This window comes from Pholcus phalangioides, unplaced genomic scaffold (genome assembly GCF_987345545.1).
Source record: "Pholcus phalangioides strain wild (caught in Gottingen) unplaced genomic scaffold, Ppha-v1.0 ptg000018l_1, whole genome shotgun sequence".
Classification (NCBI taxonomy): domain Eukaryota; kingdom Metazoa; phylum Arthropoda; class Arachnida; order Araneae; family Pholcidae; genus Pholcus; species Pholcus phalangioides.
The window spans coordinates 9195234-9210272 of NW_028301611.1; the positions used below are offsets into that span (position 1 = coordinate 9195234).

Sequence of the window (15039 nt, forward strand, 5' to 3'; positions counted from 1 at the left end):
GTCACCTGATTCAAAGCCCATGTGAAGATGGCCGTGGCTGTTCTTCAAAGATTATTTCCGTGATATAAGCTAAATCTATTTTTCTTTCTCTCCTAGGATCTACATCTACAAGATCCTGAAGCAAGTCCATGCAGAAATCGGTATATCCAGCAAAGCGATGTCCATCATGAACAGCTTCGTGAACGACATCTTCGAGAGGTTGGCGGCAGAAGCTGCCAGGCTGACCAGTTGCCACAATCGGCGGACCATCAGCAGCAGGGAGATCCAGACTGCCGTCAGGCTCATCCTACCTGGCGAGTTGGCCAAGCACGCGGTGTCCGAGGGAACCAAGGCCGTCACCAAGTACACCGAATTCACCCTGCGCGACAAGTGACGCGTCCTATCGGAGAACTACAATATATTTTGGTTTTTTGTTAATTTTTTTTTTTTTTTCTAAAAAAAAACAATATATGAATAAATTATATCGTTGACTCTAAAATCTAGTTTTCTCCATGAGAGCAAGTAATATTCACGAACCAGAAACAGCCAAATCGCCAAATGTTTGGCGGGGGCCATCCTATGGTATTTATTTAACCTTTTTAAGCACCTCACATGCAAGCTTTTTTGGCAAGAAATTTGGATTATCTCTATTTGACGAATCGGCGATAAATCTGGTAACCTCGTCCTACGTTAGAAGAAAAGGAAATTGTATATATTATGTATATATAATATGCGTGTGTCGTGAATCCTATACTTGTGCTCACAATTTCCAGTGAAAATTTAGTCACGAGTGGATATATAGTTTAAACCATGTCGGTGAACACCGCCCTAGGAGCGCCAAACTTGTTCCCTGCTCGAAGATAGGCGATGAGTCCGCTCTCCTTTTACAGGCACATTAGGCGATGCTACCCAGGCAACACCATCTGTGGCAGAAGGCCTGGGCGCTAAGCTCGTGACGTCACCGAAGTAGGAAATTTCACCTGTAGCCATTGGATAAAGCAGGCCGACGCATGCGATATCTTTTAGCTTTTTTTATAGGTGAAATGGCCTACTTCAGTGACGTCACGAGCTTCGCGCGGAGGCCTTCGGTTATAGATGTTGACCCAGGACCTCTTTGAAACACTAAGCTGCGACGTCTGAAAAAAGCTTAGCGAACTCATTGAGAGCGATAACAAGTTTTCTGATCGAGTGACTGCTAATTGTTAAGAAAAACTGCATAGAGGACAATTATTGGCTGTAGTGATGATACTGACGTCACAGTGCACGCCAATGGTGGATGATGAGTCGGTCTAGGTTCTTCCAGTGGCTATACAATAGGCCGACTTATCCTTCAACTTTGAGCGAAGGTGTTACGTCAATATCGTCGTTATAGCCGATCGGTGTGCACTATTCCGCTGCTGCTGCTTTTTTTAAATGATTAAGCCGGATTTTGCTAGCGTCGCTAGGTTTTTCTGCGCCGCGTGAACCGAATAGGGCCATTTCACGTCGGCAGAAACGTGTAACTTTACCACGCTATGTGTTCTTCTAGCGAGGCGCATCATCCGTTCTGTCATCTGCACATCCACACATTTTTTGCCATTTCGCACAACAAAAAAGGGGGACAGAAAGGAGGAAAAGAAAACGCAAAAAAAAATGAAGTTCGGTGAAACGCACGACGCATTTGACTCCTCCAGAAGCAGTCGGCCAATCACTGACGTAATCGCTCTGTAGGAAAACAGTCGTACCGCTTTTCTTATTGGTGAGTGGACGTCGTGTCGCGCTGGGCGATTCGCGTTGCACACGCGACACGGAAGATCAGCTCCTGAGAAAACCCGGCTTTAGACGTCACTTTGAAAGAAAAAAAAACTTTGCCGCTTCAAGATCGAGGTCGTAGAGTCCGCCCGTTTGTCGAGGCGCCTTAGTGCTATAGCTCATCGTCATTGTGCCAAATCCTGACGAAATGTTCTATCTGGCGATTAAATAGCACTAAAAGCAGTGGGTTCTGAAAATTTTTGCGCCAGCAGGTCCCTTACCATTTATCCGCAGCTTTTCGCCACCCTAGTAAATTTTTTTGGGTGGGAAGGAAAGTCTATCAACCCCTCGCAACAGCTTACCCGGGGGTTCCTGGCCCCGGCAAAGTCAAAAGTGAAAGCATACTTTGATGACACTCAGAACAACACATTCCGGTAAGTACCACGTCATTAAAAATTCCGCAGTGGTTTGTACGAGGTACATGCATGGTTATGTAGTAGTATTCAACACCTATAGACGATGGGGGAGCTGGCTCACTTGGGCCCCTATCGGCCATTTGGTAGCTAGCCCCTAATGGCTATTTGGCAACTGGCCCACTTAACCCGTATTCCATTTGGTAGCTGATGCACTTGGTCACTTATGGCCATTTGGCAGCAGACCCGGTCCAAGTTATTTGGCAGCTGGCTCACGCTCGCCCCTGTGTTGGTCACGCATCCTCGAAACTTCTAGAAGCAAATATTTGTGTAAAAAAAAAAATCTGGTAACATTTCAATTCTTACTATAGTTGCCATGTAGGCGCAAAGAGATCACTGCCAGGGGGGGGGGGGTGCGACGACCTCCAAAATGTTCAAAAATGACTGATTCATATGTATATGGAATTGTACACATGTCTATTGAATTGACAATTCAACCCCCCTCGGCCTCCCCGAAAGGAATTTCTGGTTGCTGCCCCGGGGCACATCATTGGCTTTGACTGGATACCACGCTCTTGAGAACGTTATGAGACGAGAACCTTCACATGTCACACACACAACACAGGGCCACCCTTATCAGACGCGGGGCCCTGTGCGAAAATAATTTAAGAGCAATTTAGCCTTGATTTTATGTATTTTGTGGGGGGAGAGGATTCCCTTCCAAAGTTTCGTGCCTTATCACAGAATGCCGAGAAGTATCTAATCACCAATGAAAATCTACTATTAATGAGAGAAAATAATCCCAGAATTGATGAAACAAGAATTAATGAGAGCGAGGAATCCCAACATTTATGAAAATTCAGAATTAATGAGAGAGAAAATCCCAGAATCGATGAAACAAAAATTAATAAGAGCGAAAAATCGCGAAATTTATGAAAATTCAGAATTAATGAGAGAAAATATCCCAGAATTGATTGATGAAACAAGAATTAATGAAAGAAAATATCCCAGAATTGATTGATGAAACGAGAATTAATGAAAGAAAATATCCCAGAATTGATTGATGAAACGAGAATTAATGAGAGAAAAATCCCGAAATTTATGAAAATTCAGAATTAATGAGAGAAAATATCCCAGAATTGATTGATGAAACAAGAATTAATGAAACATAAGAATCACTGAAAGAAAATAGCCCAGGATAGATGAAAATCCAAAACTAATGAGGAAAAAAATCTTAAGTGTTCAAAATTCAGAATAAATGAGAGAAAAAAATCGTAAAAGTAATCAAAATTCAGGATTGATAAGAGAAAAATCCTAAATGTAATGTGATCAAAATTCAGGATTGATTGAGAGAAAATATCCCAGAATTTATTGATAAAAAAAGAATTAATGAGAGAGAAAATCCCAAAAAACCGATGAAACAAGATTTAATGAGGGAGAAAAATTCCAGAATTTATAAATATTCAGAATATTAATGAGAGGAAAATCCCGGAATTAATGAAACAAGAATCAATGAAAGAAAATGGCCCAGGATTGATGGAAATCCAAAACTAATGACGAAAAAAATCCTAAAAGGGATCAAAATTCAGAATTAATGACAGAAAAAAACACCAGAATTAAAAATGTATCTGATATACGTAAATAAGTTTTTCATTTCTACTACCGTAAGTGTGGGGCCCGATGCGGTCGCCGCACGTGTCACACACCTCTAAGGGTGGCTGCCGCCCTTAGAGATGTTCACGTTAAAAAGTGTCACCTTTGCTATATAGCTGCATGCTATATAATGCTGTAGCTGCATGTCCCAACTGGGTTGAGACGCCTTATACACTGGGTTTTTGCAGGGGGCTCTAAACTAGGTCACTGGGTCGTTGCAGCTACGACGTCACACAATGGCGATAACATGATCCCTGCATTCCTTTTCCGCGTAGGTAATAATAAGACCCGATGATATTTCCAATAAACGAGGATTTAATCTTAGTGAACAATTCCCGATTCAATCGAATGTGATAATGAAGCTCCGGTTGTGATCTTAATGAGGCACTCGAGTATTATCAGGAATGTGGTGGGTTTCATAGTTCTCATCCCATAACTACATATAATGGTCCTGATCATGAGGGGGAAGGGACGTCCAACCGAATAGCGGATCGATCTCAGTATAAAGATATTCCCATATTGACATTTTGGGACCGTGAATACAGTCCTTTCTTCAGTGATTTTCAGGGAGAAGGGGGGACTACAAAATATTCCCTTTGGGAATGAATACACTGTTCTGGGCTGTTTTGTTCCAGGCTGAATTTTTCGTGAAAGGTGTTTCATTCAACATTTCTGAAGTTCACATCGAATATTCTTATCCCATATGAATACCCTCAGATTTCTGGATTTTCTTACCACTCTCCATTCCTTATTTCTCCTCCCTCGATCTCTCAGCCGCTGTTAGACTTGCATTAAAAGTGTGCGTGTACTGAAGTGTAAGACCAACACTTCTAAAGCGCTCCAGACACACAAACTATGTAGAACGACAGTGGTTGTTTAGGTGAGAACGATAGTTGCCATCCAGGCACGTAGAAGTGGCCACCCAGGCGTGCAAACGAAACGAAAGTTGCTATGCAATCATGCATATTGAAACGAAAGTTGCCGTTCAGGCACGCAAACGTGAACGGAAGTGGCCATCCAGGTGCGCAAACTGGAATGATAATGGTCGTTCCGGCTCCTTAGGAAGAACGAAAGTTGCCGTCCAGGCACGTAAGCTGGAACGAAAATTGCCGTCCAGGCACGCAAGCTGGAACGAAAGTTGCCGTTCAGGGCATGCAAACGTGAACGGAAGTACCCATCCAGGTGCGCAAACTGGAACGGAAGTACCCATCCAGGTGCGCAAACTGGAACGAAAGTGCCGTCTGTGTATGTTACTTGACACTGGAGTTCCAATTTGTCGCAAAGTATTCGTTACCGTGGGGCTTCATTTCTTCAAAACAAGGTATCACGAGAATCAGAAAAATGTTTTGTGTGAGCAACTGTTAATACACACCTCCATGTTATCCTCTTGACTATGCCGACACGAGTTCCAAGTGAGCATTTAATTTTTATTTTGAGCAACAAAGCCATACGGGAATCATATTAAATAACGATCCACTGTTAATAAATATTATTTAGGTGTCCGTTAAGTTTCGTATAAGCGGGGTTATAGGCAAGATCAAGACTGATTTTTTTCAAGACTAATTAGTGTTTTAAGATGTTTGCATTTAGAAAAAAGTGATCACACACACACACATTGGTCATATCAGTTTACTTCTTATTTTTTTATATTGCATGACAGTGAATATGGCACGATTAGCTTGTTAAGAAATCAATTACGAAATTCCCTGGTCAAATAGAAATTCTTAACTATGGGAAGGATACATATTTCAGTCTAAGCTAAAACGATTTTGTTTTGTTTGTTTGAAGGTTACATTTTTTAAATATTAAGTCAATACGTAATAAAGTCTAAGACCACGACCTCGGGTAGAGTGATCAGAGTAAATGACATTCGTGATCAAGAATTTAGCGTAGGAAAACCATTATATTCCAAGCATTGGCGTCGGAGACGGGGCTGCTATGGGTGCATGGTGGTAACACAGAAATGGGACATGTGAACGAAGTTTCACATAAGTGATGGACCAGAATCTGTATCAAAATGAAGATATTGATATGAAGTTGACTTCTCCGCTACTGAGGTAGGAGATGGGGAAGAGAGGCATGGAATTAGAATGGATGATGATATGAACTGCGAAGCTATTCATGAAGGAGTGTCAATAGAGAAGTAAAGGGAACGCATGAAATTGCAATTAGTGGTTTCTGATGCTACGACAGTAAGCCCGAAGCCGCTGTTAGACTTGCGCTAGGAATGTGCATCTTGAAGTGAAAGCCCAATACTTCCAAGAATCGGAACGAAAGTGGCCGTCTAGGCTTGAAAACCTGAATGGAAGTTTCCGTTTGGGCACGCAAACGAGAACGGATGTGGCCGTCTAGGCATGAAAACCAAAATGAAAGTTTGGGAACGGAAGTGGCCGTCTAGGCATGAAAAACAAAATGAAAGTTTGGGAACGGAAGTGGCCGTCTAGGCATGAAAAACAAAATGAAAGTTTGGGAACGGAAGTGGCTGTCCAAGCCCGCAGATTGATTCGAAAGTTGCCATCCAGGCGCGCAAACGAGAACTGTGTTTGGTCGTTCATACTCCTTCAGCAAGAACAGAAGTTTGAGTGCAAAGTGGTCGTTGAGACTCTTCAAGCTGGAACGAAAGTTTCCGTTTAGACGTGAAAACAAGAAGGGGAGTGGTCGTTCAGGCTCTTTCAGCTATAACGGAATTGCCGTCCGGGCGTTTCATTCTGGAACGAAGGTGTCGTGTATGCCGATGTTGTTGCAAATTATTGGTTACCGTGGGGCTTCATTTCTTCTATATTTTAAGGTATATTCGTTTAGATTTTTTTTGTTCCGATGGAGCCCCACGAGAATCAGAAAAATATTTTGAGCAACTGATAATACACACCGTTATCATTTTGACATTGACAAATTCCAAGTGAGCATTTAATTTTTATTTTGAACAACAAAGCTCCACGGGAATAAGATTAAATAATGATCCGCTGTTAATTGTTATTATGTAGGTTCCCGTGGGGTTTCGTATAAGGAGTGTGCAGTTATATGCAAGATCAAGACTAATTTTTCAAAGTTTTTTGTAGTGTTTTAAGATATGTTTGTTTGGGAAAACAAAGTGACCACACATTGGTCATATCAGTTTACTTATTTTTTTATATTGCATGACAGTGAATATGGCACGATTATACTTAATTACGGGAAGGATACATATTTCAGTCTAACCTAAAACGATTTTCTTTTGTTTGTTTAAAGCTTGGATTTTAAATATTAAGTCAATACGTAATAAAGTCCAAGACCACGACGTCGGGTAGGTTGATCAAAGTGGATGACATTTATGTTCAAGGATTTATAGTCTAGGAAAACCATTATGTTCCAAGCATTGACGTCGGAGACGCGGGTGCTATGGACGCATGGTGGTAACACAGAAATGGGACATGTGAACAAAGTTTCACATAAGTGATGGACCAGAATCCGTATCAAAATGAAGATCGATCTGAAGTTTTCTCTGCTATTGAGGTAAGAGATGATGGAGGAAAGGCACGGAATTAGAATGGATGATGATATGAACTTCGAAGCTATTTATGGGGGCGGAGTGTCACTAAAGAGGAGTAAAGACAGCGTATGAAATTGCGTTAAACGATTAATGGTTTTCGATGCTAAGCTAGAAGCCGCTGTTAGATTTGCGCTAGGAATGTGCATATTGAAGTGAAAGTCCAACACTTTTGAGAATCGGAACGAAAGTGGCCGTCTAGGCAAGCAGACTGAAACGGACGTGGCCGTCCAAGTATTAAAACCAGAATGAAAGTTGCCGTTTGGGCATGCAAACGAGAACGGAAGTTGCCGTCCAGGCACGCAAACTAGAACGACAGTACCGGTTAAGCTAGAATGGAAATTGCCGTTCAGTCACACAAGCTAGAGCGGAAGTGGTCGTTCAGGCACTTCGCACTAGACGGAAAGTGTCATGTGTTTTTCACTGTTATAAAAAGTTATTGGTTGCGTGGGGCTTCATTTCTTCAATATTTTAAGGTACATTTGTTTAAATTTTCTGTTCCGATGGTGCTCAACTAGAATCAAGAAATTTAAGCAAACTGATGATATACAAACCTCCATATTGTCCTCTTGACAATGGCAAGTTTTAATACAGCATTTGATTTTTATTTTCAATAATAAAGCCTCCTTAGGAATCAGAATAAATTATGGCCCACTGTTGATTATTTTGGTTTCCGTGGGATTTTGTATAAGGGCGTGGGTTATATAGACAAGACTAATTTTAAGCATTTTTATAGGGTTTTAAGATATTTGTGTGTGTGTGGAGGGGGGGGGGGGAAAGTGGCTATTCGTCACATGAATTTACTTATTATTTGCTTTATATTGCATGACAATGAATGGCACGATAACTCAGTACGAATCCTCTGAAGAAATCTATTACAAAATTCCTAGTCAAAATAGAAATTCCTAATAACTACATGGAGGATACATGTCATTGGATTCATATATAAGGATACATATCAGTCTAAACTAAAACAATTTTGCTTTGCTTGACTAAAGCTTAGATTTAAAATATCAAGTCAATTCGTAATAATGTCCAAGACCACGACCCCGGGAAAGGTGATCAAATAGATGATATCCGTTGATCAAGGAAATTATTATTCTAGTGAAGCCATTATGTTCGAAGCATTGGCATCGGAGTCGGGATGCTGTGGGTGCTCGAGCACCCATGATAATTAATGGCATGAGTTTGGCCACAGAATTGATTCAGAAATCAAAATTTCCTACGTATAGATCAAGACAAGAACCCGATCAAATTCGGAACACTTTCGACGTCCCTGGTGCCCTCTTAAAGCATAGTCTTACCCGGGAGCTGTGAGGGGGGGAGGCCTCAAGTGCAGAGGGGATCTCGTGAAAATTAGAACCGGTCCAAATTTCTGAGTGAAACCACACAAATTGAAAGGCACAAATTTATAACAAAGTAAAAAAGAAGGTTGGGACTCAGGAAATTCATTTTGCCCGGGGGCCGGTCATTTTCTTAACCCTTTTAGACCCCGAGCATTCATTTTTTTCGGGAAATTCAAAATGTTTTTCCGTTTTACTCAAAAAAAATGCATTAAATACATAAAAAATGGGAGCCATCTTAAGAACCCCCCCTGAAAGTTCGACTTTAAGTGCTGCCCTTTGATGAAAGCCCCCAAAGTTCATATTCACCATATTTCTAACTCAAAACCCACACAATCTAAGTCACGGCTCAACTCCCTGAAGTGAAAAGAAAATTCTACAGTGAGAAAAACAACCAAAACATTTGTGGCACCAGGGTCTAAGGGTTAAGACGGTCTTGGTGACATTACTTGCCTCTGACAATTGATTCAGCTATAATTGCCAACTTCATTTATTTTAGGCAACTTTTGGCTATAATTGTCAACTTTACTTGCCTCTGACAATTGCTGTGGCTATAATTGTCAACTTTACTTGCCTCTGACAATTGCTGTAGCTATAATTGGCAACTCTACTTGCCTACGAGGCCAAATGTGGCCCACAAATGGGCTCGATCCGGTCCACGAAAGATGTTCCGGGAGAAAAGAATGCCGATGCTGACCATATTTCTTTCATAAAAATACGGGAAATCGTGATCCATGCAGAATATCGCCAATTACAGCGAAAAAACTGCCAAAGGCAAGTACAGTAGTAAATTACAATCAAAAATATTTGTCATATGCAAATAAAGCTACCAATTACATCCAAAAAAAAATTGCCAAAGGTAAGTAAAAATGCCAATGGCAGCCAAAAAAATTTGTCACATTTGTTATCAATTACAACCAGAAAAATTTGTCTTTTTATTTTATGAATTTTTTCATTCGTTTTATTTCGTGGAATTCATTTTGATCTACTGCAATTGTCAGTAATGCTTCGTTTCCCGCCATTGGCATTTTTCGTGATTTATGCAGTAGTTGGCAACTTTGCTAATATTTGGCGTCGTTTTTGGCGATAATTGGCGATTTCCCGCATTATGAATTCAACTTCCCCGTATTTTTCCCGAGGAAATATGGACAGCCGAAGCGTCCCTGAACTAGACCATTCCATTTCTTGAGTGGGCGGTCCGGAAAGCATTATTCCATCCTACATAGGATTTTAACATGGGATACGCTCATTGGCCAAGATCACTATTACGTCATTAAAAGACAAGTCGGGGCTAAAGAGGCAAGGGGTTCAAAATGCTTCAGCAAAACAGTATATATTACTGTAAATGCAATAATAAATCGGTTAACTATGCGTAATCGTCAATCGTATCCGTAAGTTTGATAAATTTATCACTTTTATCGGTGATTATGCATTTAAGCATCGGTAGTAAATTTGATAAATACCAAAAGAATTATCATTTTTACGGGTGATTACATACAATACAGGCTAATTTGATAAATAGTTTAAATTCATCTCTTTTACCGGTGATTATGCATAATACCCTAATGTAACCGATAAATTTGATAAATATATACAAAAAATTCCCAAATGAGTCGAGAATGTTTGACCTACCCCCAATTTAAAGGTGTGTCACGACCCCTGAAGTCGATTATCCATAATCATCTGCAAAAGCAATAAATTTCAAATATTTATCGAACTAATCAGGTATGTTTGGATATTATGCATGATGTGCATATATGCACATTATGTTATTACGCATAATCACCCGTAAAAATTACTATTTTTTTAGTATTTATCAAATTTACCAACGATGCTTGAGTATTAGGCATAATCGCCGATAAAGGTGATAAATTTGTCAAACATCAAATTTACGGAAATGATTGACGACTATGCATAGTGACCGATTTATCCCATTTACCAAACGTGCCCCTCCCGTTAATATTTCTGAGGAACTTCTAACGTTATAGGGGACTGTTTATCCCATTTACTGTAACATATACTGTATACTAAAGCATTTTTGAACCTCCTTACCCCTTTAGCCCCGCCTCATCTTATAGTGACGTAATAGTGATCTTGGCCAATGAGCGTAACACCATGTTAAAATCCTATGTATAGGACGGAATAACGCTATGTCCGGGAACATTTTTATGTATATAAGAATTTTTCGGATGATCGGAGAAAACAAGACACCAAATAACACAAAATAAATTTTATCAAGATAAAATCCAGATTTATTTATTGTCGATGATCGATCGATGTCTGTAGAGAGTTGCGTCCAACGATGCGAATGTCACTCACTGACGGGAGAGACAGTGATTTATTGTTGCCATTTGCGAATTTTACAACAATAAAATCACTAGTCTTCCAAGCAGAAAGTGACTGTCATGTCGGACTTTCTTTTTTCTGCATTTTCCTGCAATACACACACAACAAATTAACTCATAATTGGATTTTTTTTTAAAAACACTTAGAGACATAAGGTATATAATTGTCGTGACTATATTTCACTCGAGAAAATACGGGACACGAAAATTGTCGCGAAACAACGGTGAAATGAGATGAATAATGAAAGTTATTCAAAATTTGTAAATTATGCGAAATTCTAAAACACACACAGAAACATACGAGAAATGTAGTTGCAGTGACCATATTTCATGGAAAAATATACGGTCTTCCATCTTTAACAAAAAGGGTAATCCTAAGAGAAACCAATTTTGTCCATGGGTATTATAGTTTGGCTACTTTATTGCGGTTTTGGCATCATTTTGATCCTCGAGGAGCCTGTTTTATAAAAATAAAAAGGAGTGGTCAAGTCTCTCCTCGTGGCGATCTGCCCGTAACAATCCAAACACCTTTAGCGGGACTGGAAATGCCTCAGGGATGTCTTCCCGCATGGGCACGATGTGGGAGGGGAGGGGGCTCTGAGAGTAAAATGGTATCCAACGAGATTTCATAATTTCCTAACCAACTAACGCAGCCTTATGGGGTTCTTTTCCCAACCAGTCCTTGAAAGAAACCAGGAAACGGCCTTTATCTCATTTTGAAGATGATAGGTGGCGGAAAAGAGCTGGGCTGTCTCCCAGCATGGGCACAGCATGGTGGGGAAATGGGAGGCTTAGAAAGAAAAATTAGTATCAGACAATTTCATAAATTTCGTAACTAACAGTCCTTATGGGATTTTTTTTTCTAAACCGGTCCTTTAAAGAAACTATAAAAACCCCTTTTTTTCACTTTGGGGATCATAGATGGCGCTCCAAGCTTCCAATGAAGGAGCTTGATATAATTTTTCGGATTTTCTTGATGGATGAGAAATTTTCTCAACAATTGGGGTCATTGATATCGATAATAACCATCCAGCTATCGATTACTTCACAAGGAAAAAACGTAACAATGAAATATTGAATAAATATGGGATTTTTTTTTAAAATTCATTAAGAATCAATACTTTAGAAAATAAAATTTCAGGAAAAATAATGAAAAATTTTTCTTTCATCGAAAAAAAAAAATTAAGTCATTAAATTTCCAGGGAAGCATCTGAATACCATGAGGAAAAATCTTGAGACTTTTTTTTCATTTTTTAATTTTTCCAGATTTTTCCCCATTGAGTTTTGGTTTAATCCCGGGACATTTAATCATCTTAATACTTTGATTGATGAGAAAAATCCTGGAAAAAAAGAATGGATTATTCCGGGGATTTTTTTTTCTTCATCTCTTTCAGGAAATCCTATCCTGATTCTTATTGTCCGGGATTCTTCTTTCTCCATATTGTTATTATTATTCAATAACAGCTCTTGTCCAATACAGTGGTGTATTCTTTGATCTTCTGATCCTTTTTTTTTTATTTTCCAGGGCGTGTCAAGGTTAAAATCCGGGAAAAAAGGGGATTCAGTGTCTCTTGAATAATGATTCTTAGGGGATTTCCTGTTGGTGATTTTTTTTCCTCGTTAATTAAAGTCAATTAATTGGGATGATGATCGATGCCGTCTTAAAAATCCTCTTAATCATGGAAAAAAAAATTAACAGGAAAACTCAAGGGAATGATTTGAATATTTTTCTTCTGAATTACGTGATTTCTAGAATTCGATCACCATTTTAATTATCAAAACATTAAAATAATCAATAAATCCCTCATTTAGGCATGATGATCGATGTCATCTTAACAAACTTAAAAATCATGTTAATTATGGGGAAAACTTTAAAGGGAGTGTTCGAAGAAATAATTTGAATACTCGTTTTTTCCTGAATTTCGCAATTTTCGGAGGTTGGTCACCATTTTAAATGTATAAAAATCGAATGAAAACAATGAAATAGCTGCAATATATCCTTCATTTGGGCATGATGATTATAACGCCATCTTAGAATTAACAATAATCTTAATTATGGAAAAACATTTACAGGAAAATTCAAGGGAATTTTTTGAATATTTTTCCCCCGGAATTCGTAATTTCCGGAGTTCGGGAGAAATTTTAAATGTATAAACTTGGAATGTAGTGAAATGCAAGAAAAAAGGGTGCAATGAATCACTCATTTTTTTTTTGGACATTGATGCAATCTTAAAACTTAAAAATCATCTTAATTATTCAAAAAAAAAATTAACAGGAAAATTCAAGAAAATTATTTGAATTTGTTTTTTTTTTTAATTTCGTGATTTCTGGAACTCGGTCGCCATTACAATTATCAAAAGAAGAAAATAACTGCAATTAATCCCTCATTTAGGCGTGATGATCGTTGCCATCTTAACAAACTTAAAAATCATCTCGGGATTACGGTAGGAAAAAAAAATTGAAGGGAATATTTTTTTCCTGAATTTCGTAATTTCCGGGATTCAAATGCGTATCAAAAAATGAGAAAAGAGTAAAATAACTGCAATATATATCCATCAATTTGGGCATGATGATTAATGCCATCTTAGAATTAACAATCATCCTTATTATGGGAGAAAAATTAACAAGAAGATTCAAGTGAATTATTTGAATATTTTTCCCCCCGGAATTTCGTAATTTTAGGAATTTTGGAGAAATTTTAAATGTGTGTGTGTGCGTGCGCACGCGCAAGAAAGCGGCAGCAATGAATCGCTCATTCAGCCATCGATGCCATCTTAAAACTTGAAAACCATCTTAATTATTCAACAAAATCAACACAAAAATTACAGAAAATCATTTGTTTCTTAAATTTCGTGTGATTCCCAGAATTCCATTCTAATTATCACAAAACGTAGGAAATAACTGCAATAAATCTCTCACTTAAGCATGATGATCGATGCCATCAATAAATCTCTTACTTAAGCATGATGATGGATGCCATCAATAAATCTCTCACTTAAGCATGATGATGGATGCCATCAATAAATCTCTCACTTAAGCATGATGATGGATGCCATCAATACAGCTCTGACTTAAGCATGATGATGGATGCCATCAATAAATCTCTCACTTAAGCATGATGATGGATGCCATCAATAAATCTCTCACTTAAGCATGATGATGGATGCCATCAATAAATCTCTCACTTAAGCATGATGTGATCGATGCCATCAATAAATCTCTCACTTAAGCATGATGATCGATGCCAATAAATCTCTCACTTAAGCATGATGATGGATGCCATCAATAAATCTCTCACTTAAGCATGATGCCATTTTAAGAACCATCTAAATTATGGGGAAAAAATTAACAGGAAAATTTCAAGACAACTATTTTTTTTTCTTGAATTTCGTCATTTCTGGAATTCAGTCGGCAAATTTTAAATTTAAAACAAGAAAATGACTTCAATAAATACCTCATTTAAGCATGATGATCGATGTCATCTTAAAAATAATCGTAATTATGGGAAAAAAATAACGGGAAAATTAAAGAAAATTACTAAATATTTTTCCTAAATTTCGTAATATCTGGAATTTATCCTGTCGACGTTTTGCATATCTATTGAATTGGAATACGATGAAGTTGAAAAAAGAAATGTAATTAATTCCTTATTCAGGTATGATGATTATATAAATGTCATCTTAAAATTAAGAATCATCTTAATTTTTCAAGAGAAACTTCAAGGAAATTATTAGAATATTTTTTCCTAAATTTCGTAATTTTCATTATTCAGTCGCCATTGTGAATGTCTATTGAATTGGAATGCAAGAAATTTTCAGGAAAAGAACATGATTTAAGCATGATGGTCGTGCCCTCCAAAAACTTTAAAAATCATCTTCGTTACAGTAAAACAAAATCAATGGAAAAATTCAAGAAAAAATATTTGAAATATTTTTCTCCCTGAATTTCGTAATTTTCTGAAATCATTCGACATTTTGATCGTCTATTAAATTGGAATTCGGTCAAATGCGAAAGGAAGACTGCAATAAATCCCTCCCTTAGGCGTGAGA

General features: G+C 38.2%; 1 protein-coding gene across 3 annotated transcripts in view; it reads left to right on the top strand.

Annotated features, from left to right (window-relative positions):
* LOC149071669 (late histone H2B.L4-like) overlaps window positions 1–478 on the top strand; it is a 34269-nt gene extending 33791 nt beyond the window's left edge. For all 3 annotated transcript variants that reach the window (XM_089247880.1, XM_089247878.1, XM_089247879.1), the window contains one exon: window positions 97–478. In XM_089247880.1, coding sequence (XP_089104006.1) covers window positions 97–373 — 277 coding nt within the window. In that variant the 3' untranslated portion in view covers window positions 374–478. The remainder of the gene's footprint in view (window positions 1–96) is intronic.
* The last annotated feature ends 14561 nt before the right edge of the window (window positions 479–15039 follow it).